Genomic DNA, 15660 nt, shown 5'->3' on the forward strand with positions numbered 1-15660 from the left:
GCTTCCACATCACAAGATGGCAGTGATTGGCTGGAACTGCAGAATTGCGCTGATTTAATAGTTCCGTGTATAGTTCTCAGCCCAGGGTTCAACTGGTGAGGCTCCCGTCCCTGGCAGACCTTTCCCTGTGCCTCGGGGCTTTCAGAGAACGCCAAGGATCCCTCCTGCCTCAGAATGTTGCACAACAGCCTGAGTCATTGCTTTGCTCTCAGACGGTCTACACACAATCTCCTAGGCCGAAAAAGCTGCCCCAACTTAACAACCTCTGTAGTCATTGCTTGTTCCATCGGTATACGCTCTTGCAGCTGCAAACACCAGAAACCAATCTCTTTTTTTTTCCTTTATCATGTCTTTTTATTTATAAAAGGGAGTTTAGAGGTAGGTAAGACAAATAGCAACATGGTTCTAAACTTTATATCCTATTTTGTATTTATAGAGTAATGAACATACCAGAAACCAATCTTGGTAAAGTTAACTAGAAATGAATATGAAAATATCAAATAGGGCACAAACCAGCAGAGAGCCAGAGAACAGGAGGAACAAGGATGAGGCAGAGACCAAAGCAGAGGGCCAGGTGGCAAACACAGCTAGAACCACATTTGAGACCAAGCCCTAGGAATAGGTGAGTCCCAAGCCAGCACTGGCACTATGTCCCTGTATGCATCCACCATTGTTCCTACTGACTATCGCCTCTGTCACAGGAAGATTAAAACTGTCCTTTCCCTTGCATGAAGATTTAGTCCTGGGTGCAAACACCTAAACAGCCAGAACGGCCATGTGCCTGCGTCCTCCTTGCCATGAGGGATGAGGAGGGTGGGCTCAATCACCTAGGCCTTCACTCTAATGGTCTCCTTCCCACCAAGACCACAAAACAGGAGCTCCCACAAATAGAAAAGTTGAGCATGATTAGCAACAAAAAAAGCTAAAAGCTCCATATAAATATAAGCATATGCATGTCTAAATTTTTCACCAATATTCCAGAACTCCAATCTGGCTGTTAATTACACCTTTATGAGATCATATATGTGTATGTGTATGTATACACATTTACACATACACACATAATACATACAAATATACATATATACAAATGCATTATATATATATCTAGAGAGATGGAGAGACCCTGGACATTTGCCCACTTCTCAATGCTCCATACTTCTTGAGATACTAACTAGGTGCAAAGGTCTAAATGCCCAGCAAATACTGAAGATGTTTATGAAGAACTGAAAACTATTATGGACTGTTAACTGGCTCTAAAAAGACTAAGATTATAGTCTAAGCCTCAATAAGGAAATGTTAAACACCAATAAATATTCTAAATAAGATGGCTAATCAGGTAAAGGCCTCCAAGCCTGACTACCTGAATTCAATATCAAGGACCCAAAGAGTGGGAGGAAAGAGATAACTCCTACAAGGTGTTCTCTGGCCTACACACACAGTGACATGTATGCACGCATGCATGGACACACACACACACACACTGTTACTAAATTAACAGTTGTAGACCACAGGCTTCCTTCCTGCTCAAAGCCCTTGCGTTGGCTGCTTTCTTACGAAGCAAATGTCTACTCTAGGGACTGGAGAGATGGCTCAGTGGTTTAGGGCACTTGTTGTTCCTGCAGAGGACCCAGGTTCCGTTCTCAGCACCTACACATCGGCTCATAACCATCTATAACTCCAGTTCCAGGGGATCTGACACCCCGGTGCACATATATACATGCAGGCGAAACACTCATACATACAAAATAAATCTTTTTTTAAAAAGGCCTATTCCATAGCTATAAACCTAATAAATTCCACCAAATTCACACCTGTGACATCATAAGACTAGCCATGTTTATAAATTCCATCAAATTCACCCCTGTCACGTCCTAAGACTAGCCATGTTTATAAATTCCATCAAATTCACCCCTGCCACGTCCTAAGACTAGCCATGTTTATAAATTCCATCAAATTCACCCCTGCCACGTCCTAAGACTAGCCATGTTTTTCTCCTCCCAGTTATCACATGAAAGCATGAAGACTTGGGCCCCATACCCAACATCACTAGAAGAAGAAAAAAAAAAGCAAGAGGAAGGAATGATGGACCTCATTAACCCGTGATTCGCTATTCGAGAAAACTAACGCCTAGGAAGGCAAGGGCAGGCCTGCTCATCACTGGGGCGGAGAGAAGATGAACAACCGTGGTCTAGGGGTTTGGATCGAGTTCATTTTATCTGCCAGTTAAAGGATGGAAAAGGGGTGGAGAAATCTCAAACACTGCCAACAGGAGCAGACAAGGTCAGCGGTTGAAGAAAGGTGTCTATTGGAGTGAACACACACGCGCGCACACACCAGAAACACGGAGAAAAAGACCTTCTCTCAAAGCAGGAGGGTGGGGAGTAGTCTCAGGAAGCCTAAAAAACCCAGTCTCTTCTCAGGGGGTGGAGTTTTTAAAGTCTTGAAGAGTTTTCCTCCCCTGATTTAGGGCTGGTCCTTTTGAGGAAAGATGGGATGCATGATTGGCCCACCGCTGTTATATAACAGGTTCTGAGCCAGCTTTGAACTTGCTCAGCCAGTCCTTCAGCAGCAGGCCTCCCGGTGAGAGAAAAAAGCCTGCAAGGTCTTTGTTTAAAGCTGTCAGAGTCTGTCTCAACTGGGGAGAGTGAGGAAGAAACCCGTCATCTTGGAAATTTGCCACCTTTGTTACCTAACCATAGCCCTCTCCCTATCTGTCTGCCTCCCAGAGAGTCTGTATAACATCAGACCCTCAATGCTACAGTTGGATAGAAGGAGTCACTTGGAACAGTTCTAATAGCGCAATACAGTAACTGCATCACAAGATCAACTGAGTTTTTCTATATAGCTAGCAGAGGGGATTTTTAATGTCCAACACGAAAAATGAGACATTTCCAAGGTGACCTGAGAGTCTGTGAATGGAATCTGGTCACAAAGCACATATTCTTGTGTGGAAATGCCACACCACACCCAGCAAAGATGTAATTAGCGGGTCAACTTAAGACGAAAATATATCTAAAACAAAAACATCAGCACACACAAACTATTCTCTGATTAATGTGCTGCTTCTCGTTTTAAAACTGGTGTTGCCAAAACTGAAAGTGAGTCATATGTGCCAATAAAGAAACCTCTAGCAAACGGTATCAGGTGTGAGTCTGAACCAATTTCTGAGAGAGGGGGGGGGGGGGGGGGGAGGGAGGGAGGGAGGGAGGGAGGGAGAGAGAGAGAGAGAGAGAGAGAGAGAGAGAGAGAGAGAAGAAAAAAGCATTCCTTATACTTTTAATGCTCCCAAACTCAATTGACCAATTTGACATTGGATATTTTCATTCTACTTGCTTAAGAAATGAAAATAATTCCCTGCGTCTCCAGGTCCCTGCACTCCGCTGGTCTCAGCACCTTGGCACTTAAACTTAGCGCCTGAAACTTGACCTTTATGGACTTGGTGAAATGAGAAGCAAGAGAATAATAAAATCACATATATACATTTTGTGCTTTCCTACTGAAAAAAGATGTCCACTAGAGGGAGTAAAGAGTCCATCCATTGTGAAAGTTGAAACTTCCCTTCAAAAGATTTACAAGATAATCTAAGAATTTGCAGGAATGTTTCACAGGGTGACAAAAAAATGACTCAGGGGTCATACCTTTTAAAACATCTGCTCAAGTTTCTGTCAACAGAGATACCAATGAGATTTTTCAAATCTACAGCTTACTGGCCTACTGAAAAGCTGATTTGGGGGTTGGGGGTAATATGATCCTATCAACTTTAACACACATTCCCATTTGTATAGCCTTCATTCTATCAGGAAAGAGGTTTCATTACTCCCCCAAACACTCTCTTCCCTTCACTGTATGGTCAACGCCCTTCCCCAATCTGACAGCCTTCCATTGTGTAGATGAACTGTGCTGTCCAGCCAACCATGGGACGGTTAGGTTGTTTCCAGTTACTGCTAATTATTAACAGAGCCGCTACAAACACAACTTTTCCTTTTGTACACTAAATTTTCATTGCGTAGGGAAATACCCAAAAGGAATGCTGAGTGAGGTCCTCTATAGTAAGTCTATATGACACTGCCAACAGGTTCTCCAAAGTGACTGCTGACCTAGGATTCCCGCCAATGACAGAGGGCTCAACCTCTGCACCTCAGCAGCACTTGACGTTGGTGGTGGCATTTTTATTTTAGCCACTTAGTAGTTGCAGCTTTACTTTGCATCTCCATGAGGTTTACTATGTTACACATCTTTGAGGGCTAGCTGTCATCTGCATATTTTGAAGTATCTGCTCAAACCTCTTCCTCATTCTTGTTGAGCAACTACTGAATTCAAACGTTCTTCATATGTTCTTGGTACCCATCCACTGCCACATATGTGCTTCACAGATATTTCTCCTGTCACTTGTCTCCTTGTCCTCTTTTTCTGTTTGTTTTTTTATTTTGTTTCATTTTTAATGTGTATAGATGTTTGTGTACCTGGCGGTCAGAAGAGGGCTCCAGATCCCTGGAACTGGAGTTACATACTAGGGATAGAACCTGAGTCCTCTGCAATTGTGACAAGCACTCTTAACTGATAAGCCAACTCTCCAGCCCCCTTTCCATGAGCCTAAAGATCAGATGAAATTACTGAAATGGAACTGCCTCATAAACAGGGGAAGGGAAAAACATCCTTTTTTTTTTCTGTGCTGGGATCAAACCCAAAGAGGGGATCAATCATCAGATGTACATCCAGGCATTATTTACTTTGCTTGAGTTTTGGGAGAGGTTCTCACTATGCAGTCCAGAGTGGCATCAAATTGAGCTCCTCCTACCATCAGCCTCTCGAGTGCTGACATCACAAGCGTGCAACCACCATGCTTGGCTTGAAACTGCTTATGAAAACACGTGGCACAACGGTATACATGTGACTCTAAAAGACTCTGTGGAATGACCAGCTGTGTCCCTCAAGCAGAGGACTGGGAATGTAAAACTGCTAAAACAGCCACCCTCTGGTTCACCTATGAGCACCTATTACTGAGACCCAGGACTCTGAAGTCACTGGTGTTGGTAATGGAGAGAGGGAACCCTAGACCGCACTGGGAGCTTCTCTACTGCATCTTCCCTCAATTTCATGGACATCCAGACAGCAGGATCTCACTTTCCTTCTTACACACTAAGCTCTCTCTTCATACTCATTTCTGTTTGACTCCTGAAAAACCATAGCTAAGTTAAGGGCATTCACCAAACAAATACAATGAACATTTTTAAAATCTAGAGATATTTGATTCCTTCCAAAATGAGGGCTTTATTCCTCACCCATGTTATAAAATTACCCAACACATATATGTAATTTGTCTTTTTAAAACACACAGTCAGGTGCTGGAGATATAGTTCAAAGGTAATAGAAGAGCCTGGGTTTGATCTCCATCACTACAGAAACAAAACACAAAAGATAATGGACTGTTTGCATTCATGTTGCTTTCTCTAATAGCACAGACTCAGGTACCACCCTGCTGCACTTAGATTGACTGTTGCCCATACCTCCTTCATTTAGGATGTTCATAAAGAAGGCACTCTATCAGTTACTATGCATCACAAGAACTCTCTGGCTACAAACGTGCTGCCCACAAATGCTCCTCACTGGACTGTGATTATTCATCATCAACATATCTGTTGAGCTATGTCAACCTCATCTTGGGGAAACTGAGTCAGCCTGGCATATCACAAGAACAGTGATTTTCTTTACAGACAGTCCTTGACTCAAATGATGAGCCTTCCACTATTAACTCCAAGACTCTGAACATGTTTGTAAGCCCGGTTTTATTCATTTCCTAACCTTCATATTTCGGGAAGTTCAGAGTGGTAGCTCAGGCCCAAAACCTCAGCGCTTAGAAGGCTGGGACAGGAGTGCCACAAGTTCAAGCCATCCTGGACTGTAGAGTAAGACTGTATCTCCAGAAAAGAGAAAATAAATCATAATGAGGATATCAGCTTTACATCCTCAGAGATAAATGGCAAATTACATACCGAGTTTGCAACATCAGAGATGTTCTGGAATGTTAGTTTCTTTCTTTCCAACAAGAACTCTCTAGCTTGTCCTTTTCAGCACTTTCTAGACTACATAAAAGGACTGACTCCCTTCCATAAATCTGGACCTTTTGAAGTATGTCCTAAACTCTACCAACTCTCCATCCACTCCAGATCTAACCTGCCTTGAGGTATTCTCTCTTCTTCAGCTTCCATGATAACTTGGCTTTCTTGTTCTTCACCTGAAGAAAGGAGCTGGAGATACACGGGTCACCATAGCAAAGGCAACCCTCCCCAGAACTCTGGCGTGGAGCACCAACTACAGAAGCCTGCGTGTGCATGCCAGCTGGCTGTATGCTCACCTCCATACAAGTCACAGGCCCCTTCACCAACGGTTTACATGTTTAAAAAGACTCCATCCAAGACTGATCTCGTGGCAAAAGTCAGTGGTTAATTTAAAGAATTCTCATGCAGACAAAAAAAAAAAAAAAAAAACTAGGTGATAGTGAGTATTCAGTGTTAAATAACAAAAGGCTGTCCTGCTTATGAGTCAAAATAAGAAACTACAGAGGAAATCATTAGAATCAGCCCCCCATGTCCATGAGTTCCGTGTCTTAAGATTCACCCAAGCTTGGACCAGCCAACACTATATGAAGAAAAGACGCCTGGCAGATGAAGTGGCTCCTATGTGTACTCTCAGACCTTCAGGACACTGACACAGAAGGATCACTTTTGAGCCTAGGAGTTTAAGGTCAGCTCAAACATTATAGCAAGACCCCCATCTCAAATATTAAAAAAAAAAATAGTTTGCAGAAAGTTCAAAAAGCAAAATTTGAGTTTGTAGGTGTAAATGCTAGATTGAGCCCATGTGAGTGAGCAGTTACTGCTGGAGCCGCCACCTCACACGCCCTTGGGTTCTCCTGGGCACTCCCAGCGGAGCTTCATTTGCCTCCCCTAGTTCACCTCACTTCCTGTTCACCATCTGTGCTTGTATCTGTGCTTTGGTCAGCATCTCATAGCAATGAGATAACTACGCATTTATATTGGGTAGTGTAAGGAATCGAGAGAGGATTTAAAGCGTAGAGCTGTGTTTAGGTTATATAGAAATGCTATATTTTATATAAGGAACTTTAGCACAGGCAGATTTTTGGATAAATGGGGAGTTCCTGGAACCAACACTTAGTGGACCCTGAAGGAGCACCACACTTAATGAAGAAACATCTTCTGTCATGTGAATTCTTTTATCAACAGGGATGCGTGATCAAGTTCAATACTGAAAGGAAATATTCTAGTAATCAGTGTTCAGCGGTCAACTCCAGGAATACATGCCTGTTATTCTCCTGAGAATTCGAGAGCCTCAGGAAACTCAATGGGAGATGCCCTATTTAAGATCACAACAGGAAAGACTGTACATTACTCATCCAGAGAAGTCTCTCAGAGGGGTTCTAGCCAAGTCTTGTTGGGTACAATCAAGGAATTTCCCGAAAGGACAATCACTTAAGAATCCCCAGTGCAGTTTGGAATGTGCAGCCTGAACGGGACTTCCCACCATCTGATACCAATAAGTACTCAGGCCTCAGAATAAACTCAGGCCATTCAAGACACTAATCAGAACTTAGATCAGCAAATAACTGCCAAATGGAGAAACAACTAACAGCTCAGATGACAATCCTGACATAGGGGCACTGGAGACCTTGGAGGACACGCCCTCAGGCGATCGGGCAGGAAATGCACACCAGCATCTCTTTAGTCCTCCACGCTACAACCACCCTACATGCCATGACCCCCCTACATGCTATGACTACCCTACATGCTATGACCGCCCTACATGCCATGACCACCCTACATGCCATGATCACCCTACATGCTACGACCACCCTACATGCCATGACCACCCTACATGCTACGACCACCCTACATGTCATGACCACCCTACATGCTATGACTACCCTCACCCTGTTCTGCTTTGCACAAAAGTTATTCCAGGAGGGAAACAAAGAAATAGATCAGGTAGAAGAAGCCACATGCTTGAAGCCATGCGTCCCAGGCTGACAGGCTCATTAGACATGTTCTGATCAAGATAATAAAGGAGAGCACGAGCTACAATCTCCCTGTTCAGCTCTTCACACCTGGTTAAGTCCTCGCTAGTTCTTGGCACTGACAGGCTTCTACAGAGGATAAACAGCTCCTCTCTGCACCTGCGTGACTCCATTCCTCTTTAGTTGTCTTCCATCACCTGAATTTTAGGTAGGTCTCCCAGGCCTCCGTCAATAAAATAGCCTACTGTTCAGAGAGAAAGCACCATAGATCTCCATTTCCCCTCAGAATACCTGGTACTAACTGTCCACATGATAAAGTATTGTCAGCCAATCACATGGAGAAAGCAGGCGTGCAGCACCTGGCTAGTTAGAGACGAGAAGGAATTCTAACACAGTCCCACACATGTACCCTGAGCTGTTTCAAGACTGGACATTCTGCCCCTGAGTATTCCAATCCTTGGTCCTCAGCAAAGCTATCCCCAGAGGGACCGTTTCACCCCGCCAGGCACTCTGGAATTGCTAAGTCATTACTAAGTCCAGGCAAGCAGGAGGCGTGGAAATTTTTCCCTGCTGGAAATGCATCCCAACAAAAGCCTGTTCCGTGCTGCTCTGATGGAGCAGGACAAACCGCAGTTAGTTTTATTTTAACAGCCCGTTCAGTCAGGCACTTAGCACATCACAAACAGAACCACCGCTCCAGTGGACACAGGAAATTCCTTCACTTCAGGAAGTTTCCAGATGCGGAGCAGAAGCACTCAGTCTCCCTATGGTCCTTCTGCAGACATTACAAACTGCCAATACCTGTAGAGCTGACGGTTGTCTTCAAAATCCTCCTGGCCCCATTTTCCCTTGATGTCTTCGATCACGTGATTCTTTAGGAATTTCTTCAGCAGCTGAACTGTCTGTTTGCGAGTTACCTCAGGCCCAAAGTTCTGACTGTTCCTCAGAAGCTCGTGCAGCCAGTCCACAGCTTCGGCAGCTGAGAAGCAATGCTCGTAGCTCTTGAAACGACAGCGATGTTTCCGTAAAGGCATCCTGGCACGAAAAAGCTCCACCGTCTCGTTCCACTAGGCAAAAGACACAAAAGTGTTCTTTCAGGGTTACTAAGTCCCAAATATTTAAATCAAGGAATACCAGTTTTCCATTTAACAAGCTGCAGGAAGACTGGGGACGGCTTAGCATACACAAGACCCTAGGATACAGGATAAATATAGATTGATCCACAAACCGGGAGCCTGCTAGGTAGGTAAACAGGTAAACTGATAAAATCTAATTATTTAAATAAAAAGGAAAAACACTGGAATAACAGATAGAGATTTAGTATTTTTTTTGCAACCTTCAATTCTTAAAGTCCTAAAGAATGACTGGTGGGAGGTAATGATTAAACTGGTGTGGATGTAGTCATGCCACACGCCGATACACTTAGAAATAGTTAAAAGTAGTCTAAGTTGCTGGGTGGTGGCGGCGGCACACGCCTTTAATCCCAGCAATCGGGAGGCAGGTGGATCTCTATGAGTATGAGGACAGCCTGGTCTATAAGAGCTAGTTCCAGGACAGGCTCCAAAGCTACAGAGACAGAGAAACCCTGTCTCAAAAAAAAAAAAAAAAAAAAAAAAAAAGTCTAAGTTATGGTTATTTTGTTACAATTGAAGCAAAAATAGAACCTATTTACAGAAAAGAAACAAGCACAATGCAACAACAACAAAAAAGAAGCTACTGAAGATGCTGCCAGCAAGCCAAGCTAGCAGTGAAGATCTAAATTTCCATGAATGGAAACCATGGTAGGAGTACTGGCTAAATGAAGCTCATCACTGGGCTTGGTGCTGCACACTTGTATATAATCCCAGAACTCAGGAAGCTGAGGCAGAAGGGCTTGGAGTTCAAAGCCAGCCTAGAATTCATATAAAGTCACAGGCCCAGCTTAGATCATATAGTGAAACACTGCCAAACCTTACCCCCAAATCTATCCCATTATATACAATTCATTTCTAGAAGTCCCATGTTTACTATGACTTCACTCGGCAAACAGACTGTTCACAGTGTGAGAGGCGTCGTGTGGGGAAAGAAGAAAGGCATGAATAGTAATAACGACACACCTCCCGACGTCACAGGGCTCAGGACAGCAGAGAAAAGCCTTTACAAGGTAGTATCAAGAGTCTGCTTAGTCGCCAAGGAAAGCTGTTTGAAAAGACTCACTAGTCAGTCTCTCGAAGCATACACACAAACTGTAAAGCCCCTTCTTTTCTTTTGCTGCAGCCAAGTTTTCCTACTTCCTTCGCTTGCCTGAGAGGGAGGTTGGCTTGGGGCTCTTCTGAAGAACACGGTTCATTTCAGCATGGTGTCCTCAGAAGCCATAGGGACACAGAAGACTAATAGACAGAGCTCAGGCTCTGAAGCCCTGTCTGACTTCACAGCCAGCTCTGCTAATGACCAGCAGGCCAGCCTTATATTGGAGTTAGCTGAGCCTGCGTATCTCTAGCTACATAGCAACAAAAACCAGAGACATAAAAAAATAAAATAAAGATAAAAAGTGTATTGCAGTGTCTGCCCTGATATAGATACTTTACAAATCTTACTACTATCACCTTTATTGTCAAGGTATAGCCATTAAAGCTGAGCAAGTATGCAGAAAAGCCCCCACATTGAGTCTCCAGGATTCAGTCCAATCTCTACCAATAAGCAGAATACACTGGGCATGGTTAACACATTTCCGTAGAATATAGCAATTATAGCAAACTAAAACTCAAAAAGTTGAGATTCTAATATATGAAAATCATGGAAACCAGCTGGAGCGCTGGCATGTACCCATATTCTTCTGACTTGCCTTAAGGCAAGATGAATGTGAGTTCACAGCCAGCCTGAGCTACAAAACAAGCCCCACCCACCCATTCCACTAAGAGAGCAATCAAAAGAAGGTCAAGGAGGTTAGGTGTTACCCAGGGTCAGTCTGCTAAGAAACAGGGCTGGTTCAATCTACTCTAGTCAGATCAGAGAGAAACGTGGCCCCTGCATACACACTCGGTGTATGAACCTTTAAGCAAATAAACCTGTGTCACATGAGCGCATACTGGCTAGCACTAACACACTGCTGTTAGTCTAGCCTTGGCTAAGAGATGTCTTCAACAGGACAGAATCAATCTCTGAAGAAAGGAAAAAATATGAGGTGCTGGGTGAGACTGGGGTTCTAATCCCAGACTTTCTATTCACCGTTTACGTAAAGTTTGGTACATGTTAAGTACCACAAAAAATATCCAGTTTCCTTCTGCTCCCAAATGCCACTGATAGAATCACATGAGCCACTATGTCACTTTAAGACAAAATCCAGATCTCTCTAGATGTCATTTTTTAACAACTTCAAGACAACTCAGCCTCTTCAAGACTCCTTGTCTTTCAGTGACAGGAAACCAGGACATGAATAGGTCTAGAATAGGGAAGCTTTATGAACATGGCAATGACCTAGTCAGCATCCCAGCAGTCAACTGACACAGGTAGCCAGGAGTGGCTACTGCAAGCATCAGAGAGTGGTCACTGTATAAAACAGTCAGTTTTCCACAGCCTATGCCAGAGACACCAAGAACACCACAGCGATGTTCCTGGCATGCCTCGGAATTAATCCCACCACTCATGAAGCTCTTGTCCACTCTGCTTCCAGAATGTGGATGTGTGAATAAATAGCTACCATTTCTGTTCCTCACACAGCAGGACTCCGCCAACCTTTCTCTCCACTGTGCCTTTGTATCCTGCAGTCCTCACAGTCACTGATTCTGCTCTATTGGAGGCATGAACCTGGGGTAGAGGAGCTTAAGAAGGAGGTGGGCTAAAGCCTCCTGCAATAGCCGTCTTTATTGAGAGCACCAGACGATTTATATTCTGAAGGTATTATATTGTGAGGTTTAGAAAGTCATATGAGCAGAGTTCACTTGAGTTCTAGCTGTATACAGTCACAAGGGCACAGTCACATGAGTCAGGCTGTATACTACTGAGGATAGCTCCTGCTTAGAAACATCATTCTAGATAATCATGGGTAAGACGAAGGGTGACCTAAAGTAGACCTACTCCTATTACACCTGGGAGAAGCAGAAAAAAAGTACATTCCAAGAACAACCCGTGTCCAGGAAAAACAGAGATTACAAGACGCTTGCCTTGTTCCTTGGAGTTATCGCACAAGTTCTCAAAAATTCTCCTCACACAGCTTCATGGACCATGTTCCGACACTAACTACCTTCCAAAAGGTTAGGGATTGTTGCAAACCACACGGCACTAGCCTTCTGGAAACTATTTTTAAATAGTTAAGAAAACAAAAAAAGACAGCTGTTCCAATGAGAATGAGCCAACAGCTGACTAGCGCACGTGTCGTCGTGAAGTGGACCCATCATTTCACTTTTACTATAAAATTTTAGCTAATCTGTAAAGTTTTATTTTCAAGCCAGACATCAGGATTTAGAAAATGAGGAAGTTACAGTTATGAGAAAGTACAGCCAACCAGGAAGGAGAATATAGACCCTGCCATTTGTGTGCTAAGAGTCTCCAGGCTCTTCCTGAAGAAACAGGAAGTTGGGAGTGATATCAAGAGAAAAAGAGTTGGGCCAAGGATAAGGGAAGGAAAGGCCAGCCTTGAAGGACAAGAGAGGATGAGTTACAAAACATTTATTATGCAATAAAAGCTTTAAGACACAGCTGGACTATTATTTGGAAAATATCCACAGGTTCTACTTTTAATAATAACTAATTTCTGATAACAGCAACCCTCACGATTAAGGGGGGAAAAAACTGATGATCACTGTGTCTTTTAAAATCTTAATAATTAACATTAAGTTTCTCAAATACATAATAAGACTGCAAGGTGAATTGATTACCTGTAAAATACTGGTAAAACTGGGGGTCTTTATTAATTATCCATATACTTTTCTTTTTAATTAACTGATTAACCTAAACTAGGCCTGAATGTCATGGAGGTAAGAATTAAAAGCATCCAAAGAAAGTACTTTTCTGTACAGACTCCTGCAGTAACATGTTAATGCAACAGAGAATCCAGTAGCATCTATATATGAAACCTCTGCAACCAAGAGGAGAAGCGCCCCATAAACACAACTGCCTTAGACATCCCTCCAAGGATGTGAATGATCTCACTGTCCAGGGCATCACACTGCATGTGCCATTCACACATTAGTCATTTAGCTGTCTTTAGGTTATCAGACGGGGAGGTATCACGGTGCATGTGCTCAAGTCATCTTTATTTTAATGACCAATGGCTCCAAAGTATTACAGTGAACTTTATTAGAGTATGTTGATTGTTCCATTCTGATATTATTGCTGTTAATCCTTCATTGTATTAATTTATAAATTAAACTGTCATAGACATATGCAGGAAAAACACATACTATGTATACTATATATAGGGTCTATCGTAGTTTTAGGTGTTGATTGGGTATCTTAGTCAGTGTTCTATTGCTATGAAGAGACCCATGACCAAAGCAACTCTTATATAAAAAGCATTTGGTTGGAGCCTTGTTTTTAGTTTTAGAGGCTTAGTCTATTATCACTATGACAGGGAGCATGGCAGCTGGCAGGCAGGAGCTGGGAAACAGCTAAGAGCAACATCCTGATCCAGAGAGAGAGAGAGAGAGAGAGAGAGAGAGAGAGAGAGAGAGAGAGAGAGAGAGAGAGAGAGAAACTCTGGGCTTCACATGGGCTTTTGAAATCTCAAGGCCCACCCCCAGTGACACACTTGCTCCAACTAGGCCACGCCTCCTAATCCTTGTAATCTTTTCAGACAGTTCCATTCCTGGGGACTAAGCATCCAAATATATGAGCCTATGAGGACCATTCTCATGCAGCCACCACATGGGGTTCTTGGAACAAACCCTTCACAGGTAGGAGAGGACGGCCATAAGAGTTTGTAGAAGTCACTGAAAGGAACATCTTCTATCTGCCCTGGGGTTGGAGCTAGCAATAGTCCTGACCTCAGGCAGTTTAAATGCTGGAACCACTTCTGCAGAAACAGCTATGAAAACACCATTTTGAGGCTCTATTATTTTCCTTGCCATTACCATTCATACCTCTTAGAGACTAGCTCTAAAGAAAACCTAAATTTATTACTTTAGGATTATTAAAATAAATGGATCACTCTGAGTGTCCAGTAGATCATACAATGATTCCTTCCAACAACCCTCATCACAGACATCTTAGCAATGTGACATTTTCAGCCAAATGAAACAATGCCACAGTACCTAAAAATCTTAGGAAAAACCTCATATGAGGCAAGTGCTCTTTCCTGTGAAAGTTCATAAATAATAATAATTATTATTATTATTATTATTATTATTATTATTATTATTATTATTATCCAAGTGCCCCATAAGTCTAATAAAAAAGTAAAGAACAAGCAGCCCGAAATCTGGGTTCCATCCATCCGGAAAGTGGCTTGACTCCACGCAACACAGATTGCCTGGCTCTAGATAGGTAACTATGTCTCTAGAATATGAGTCTAATACAAGAGCTGGCGTTTAGCTCCTCATCCCCACCTTTCCCAGGATATTTCTTATAGAGAGTACTGAGACTTGACTGCAAGGTACATATACCTGAGAGTGGTTCAAGACTAAACTCAAGTCCTCACCTGTGCCTATTCCGTTAAACTAATCCTTAGAGGCGGAGTCAGTAAAATTACTTCCTCCAAGTAATAAGACAGATCGGCTAAGTCTTTGCATCTTGTTTTCAGGAGAAATTGCCTCACCCTGGCGCACCTGCAGAGCTTGCAGACCACCTATCAGAGCTGATCCCTAAGTGAGGTGGGTGCTGATAAAAAGTGAAACTCCAGGGGCAGGAACCTTTGGAGGAGGAACACACCTTCACGCTGTGCACCGTTACAAAGAACTCTCGTCAAGTGTCAACAGTGTCACTCAGGAAGGAGACACACCCTTGGCTGGTCACCGCAACCCGCAAGTGCAACACGGGCAGGGTGGTCCTACAGCTCCACCAAAGGTCAATCTTGTCCCAAACGCTGGAGTCGGTCCCGAGGACAAAGGGGAACGCGATCGCCAGGTGTTCGCTTCCCGCTAAAGCCGAAAGCGCCGTCTACTGCAGATAACATAACCATTGCCCGCAGATGAAGTTCATCCCGCCCTGGTGAGGCTGGCTCCAGGCCTCGTCTGCCCGCTGCGGGGCAGGGCGAGGAGCTGCAACCCAGCAGACGCTCGCCCACCAGCACCGGCAGACCCCAGTGGATGCGCACCGTCCGAGTCACGGCGGTGACGCCAGCACGGAGTCCGCCTGACCCGCACTCTCACTCACCAGCTTGGTGGCCCGGTACGGCCCGGGTCCCACGATGCGGTGCTCCATAGCCAACCCGCAGCAGTCGCCGGGCAACGCTGGCGGGGACTCCTGAGCTCGCCGCGCCGCAGTTTGAATCACAAGCCTGGAGGTTCCGGACGCTGATTGGACAGGGCGAAGGCACGTGACAGGAACTGCATGAGTGGGCGGGGCCGTGCGTGTCCTGGTTTTCTCTGCTCCGGGTTTGGCCCTCTAGTAGCTGGATGGGGAAGACGAAAGATGCTTCTTCTTTCTCGCCGGTGGGTGCTCGGACACTCGCGCGCGTGACTGATCGCGCAGGCTGTCGCCGGCCCGGC

The 15660-nt window shown here is 44.1% G+C and overlaps 1 protein-coding gene across 1 annotated transcript in view; it reads right to left on the reverse strand.

Annotated features, from left to right (window-relative positions):
• Positions 1-15454, reverse strand: part of Depdc1b (DEP domain containing 1B) — a 60241-nt gene extending 44787 nt beyond the window's left edge. The window contains exons 1-2 of the mRNA XM_050160349.1: positions 15326-15454; positions 8837-9102 (exon numbers count right to left, since the gene is read on the reverse strand). Coding sequence (XP_050016306.1) covers positions 8837-9102; positions 15326-15373 — 314 coding nt within the window. The 5' untranslated portion in view covers positions 15374-15454. The remainder of the gene's footprint in view (positions 1-8836; positions 9103-15325) is intronic.
• Between the last annotated feature and the right edge of the window lie 206 nt (positions 15455-15660).

Source organism: Alexandromys fortis, unplaced genomic scaffold (assembly GCF_014885135.2).
Source record: "Alexandromys fortis isolate MF-2015 unplaced genomic scaffold, M_Fortis_MF-2015_v1.1 scaffold_76, whole genome shotgun sequence".
Taxonomy (NCBI): domain Eukaryota; kingdom Metazoa; phylum Chordata; class Mammalia; order Rodentia; family Cricetidae; genus Alexandromys; species Alexandromys fortis.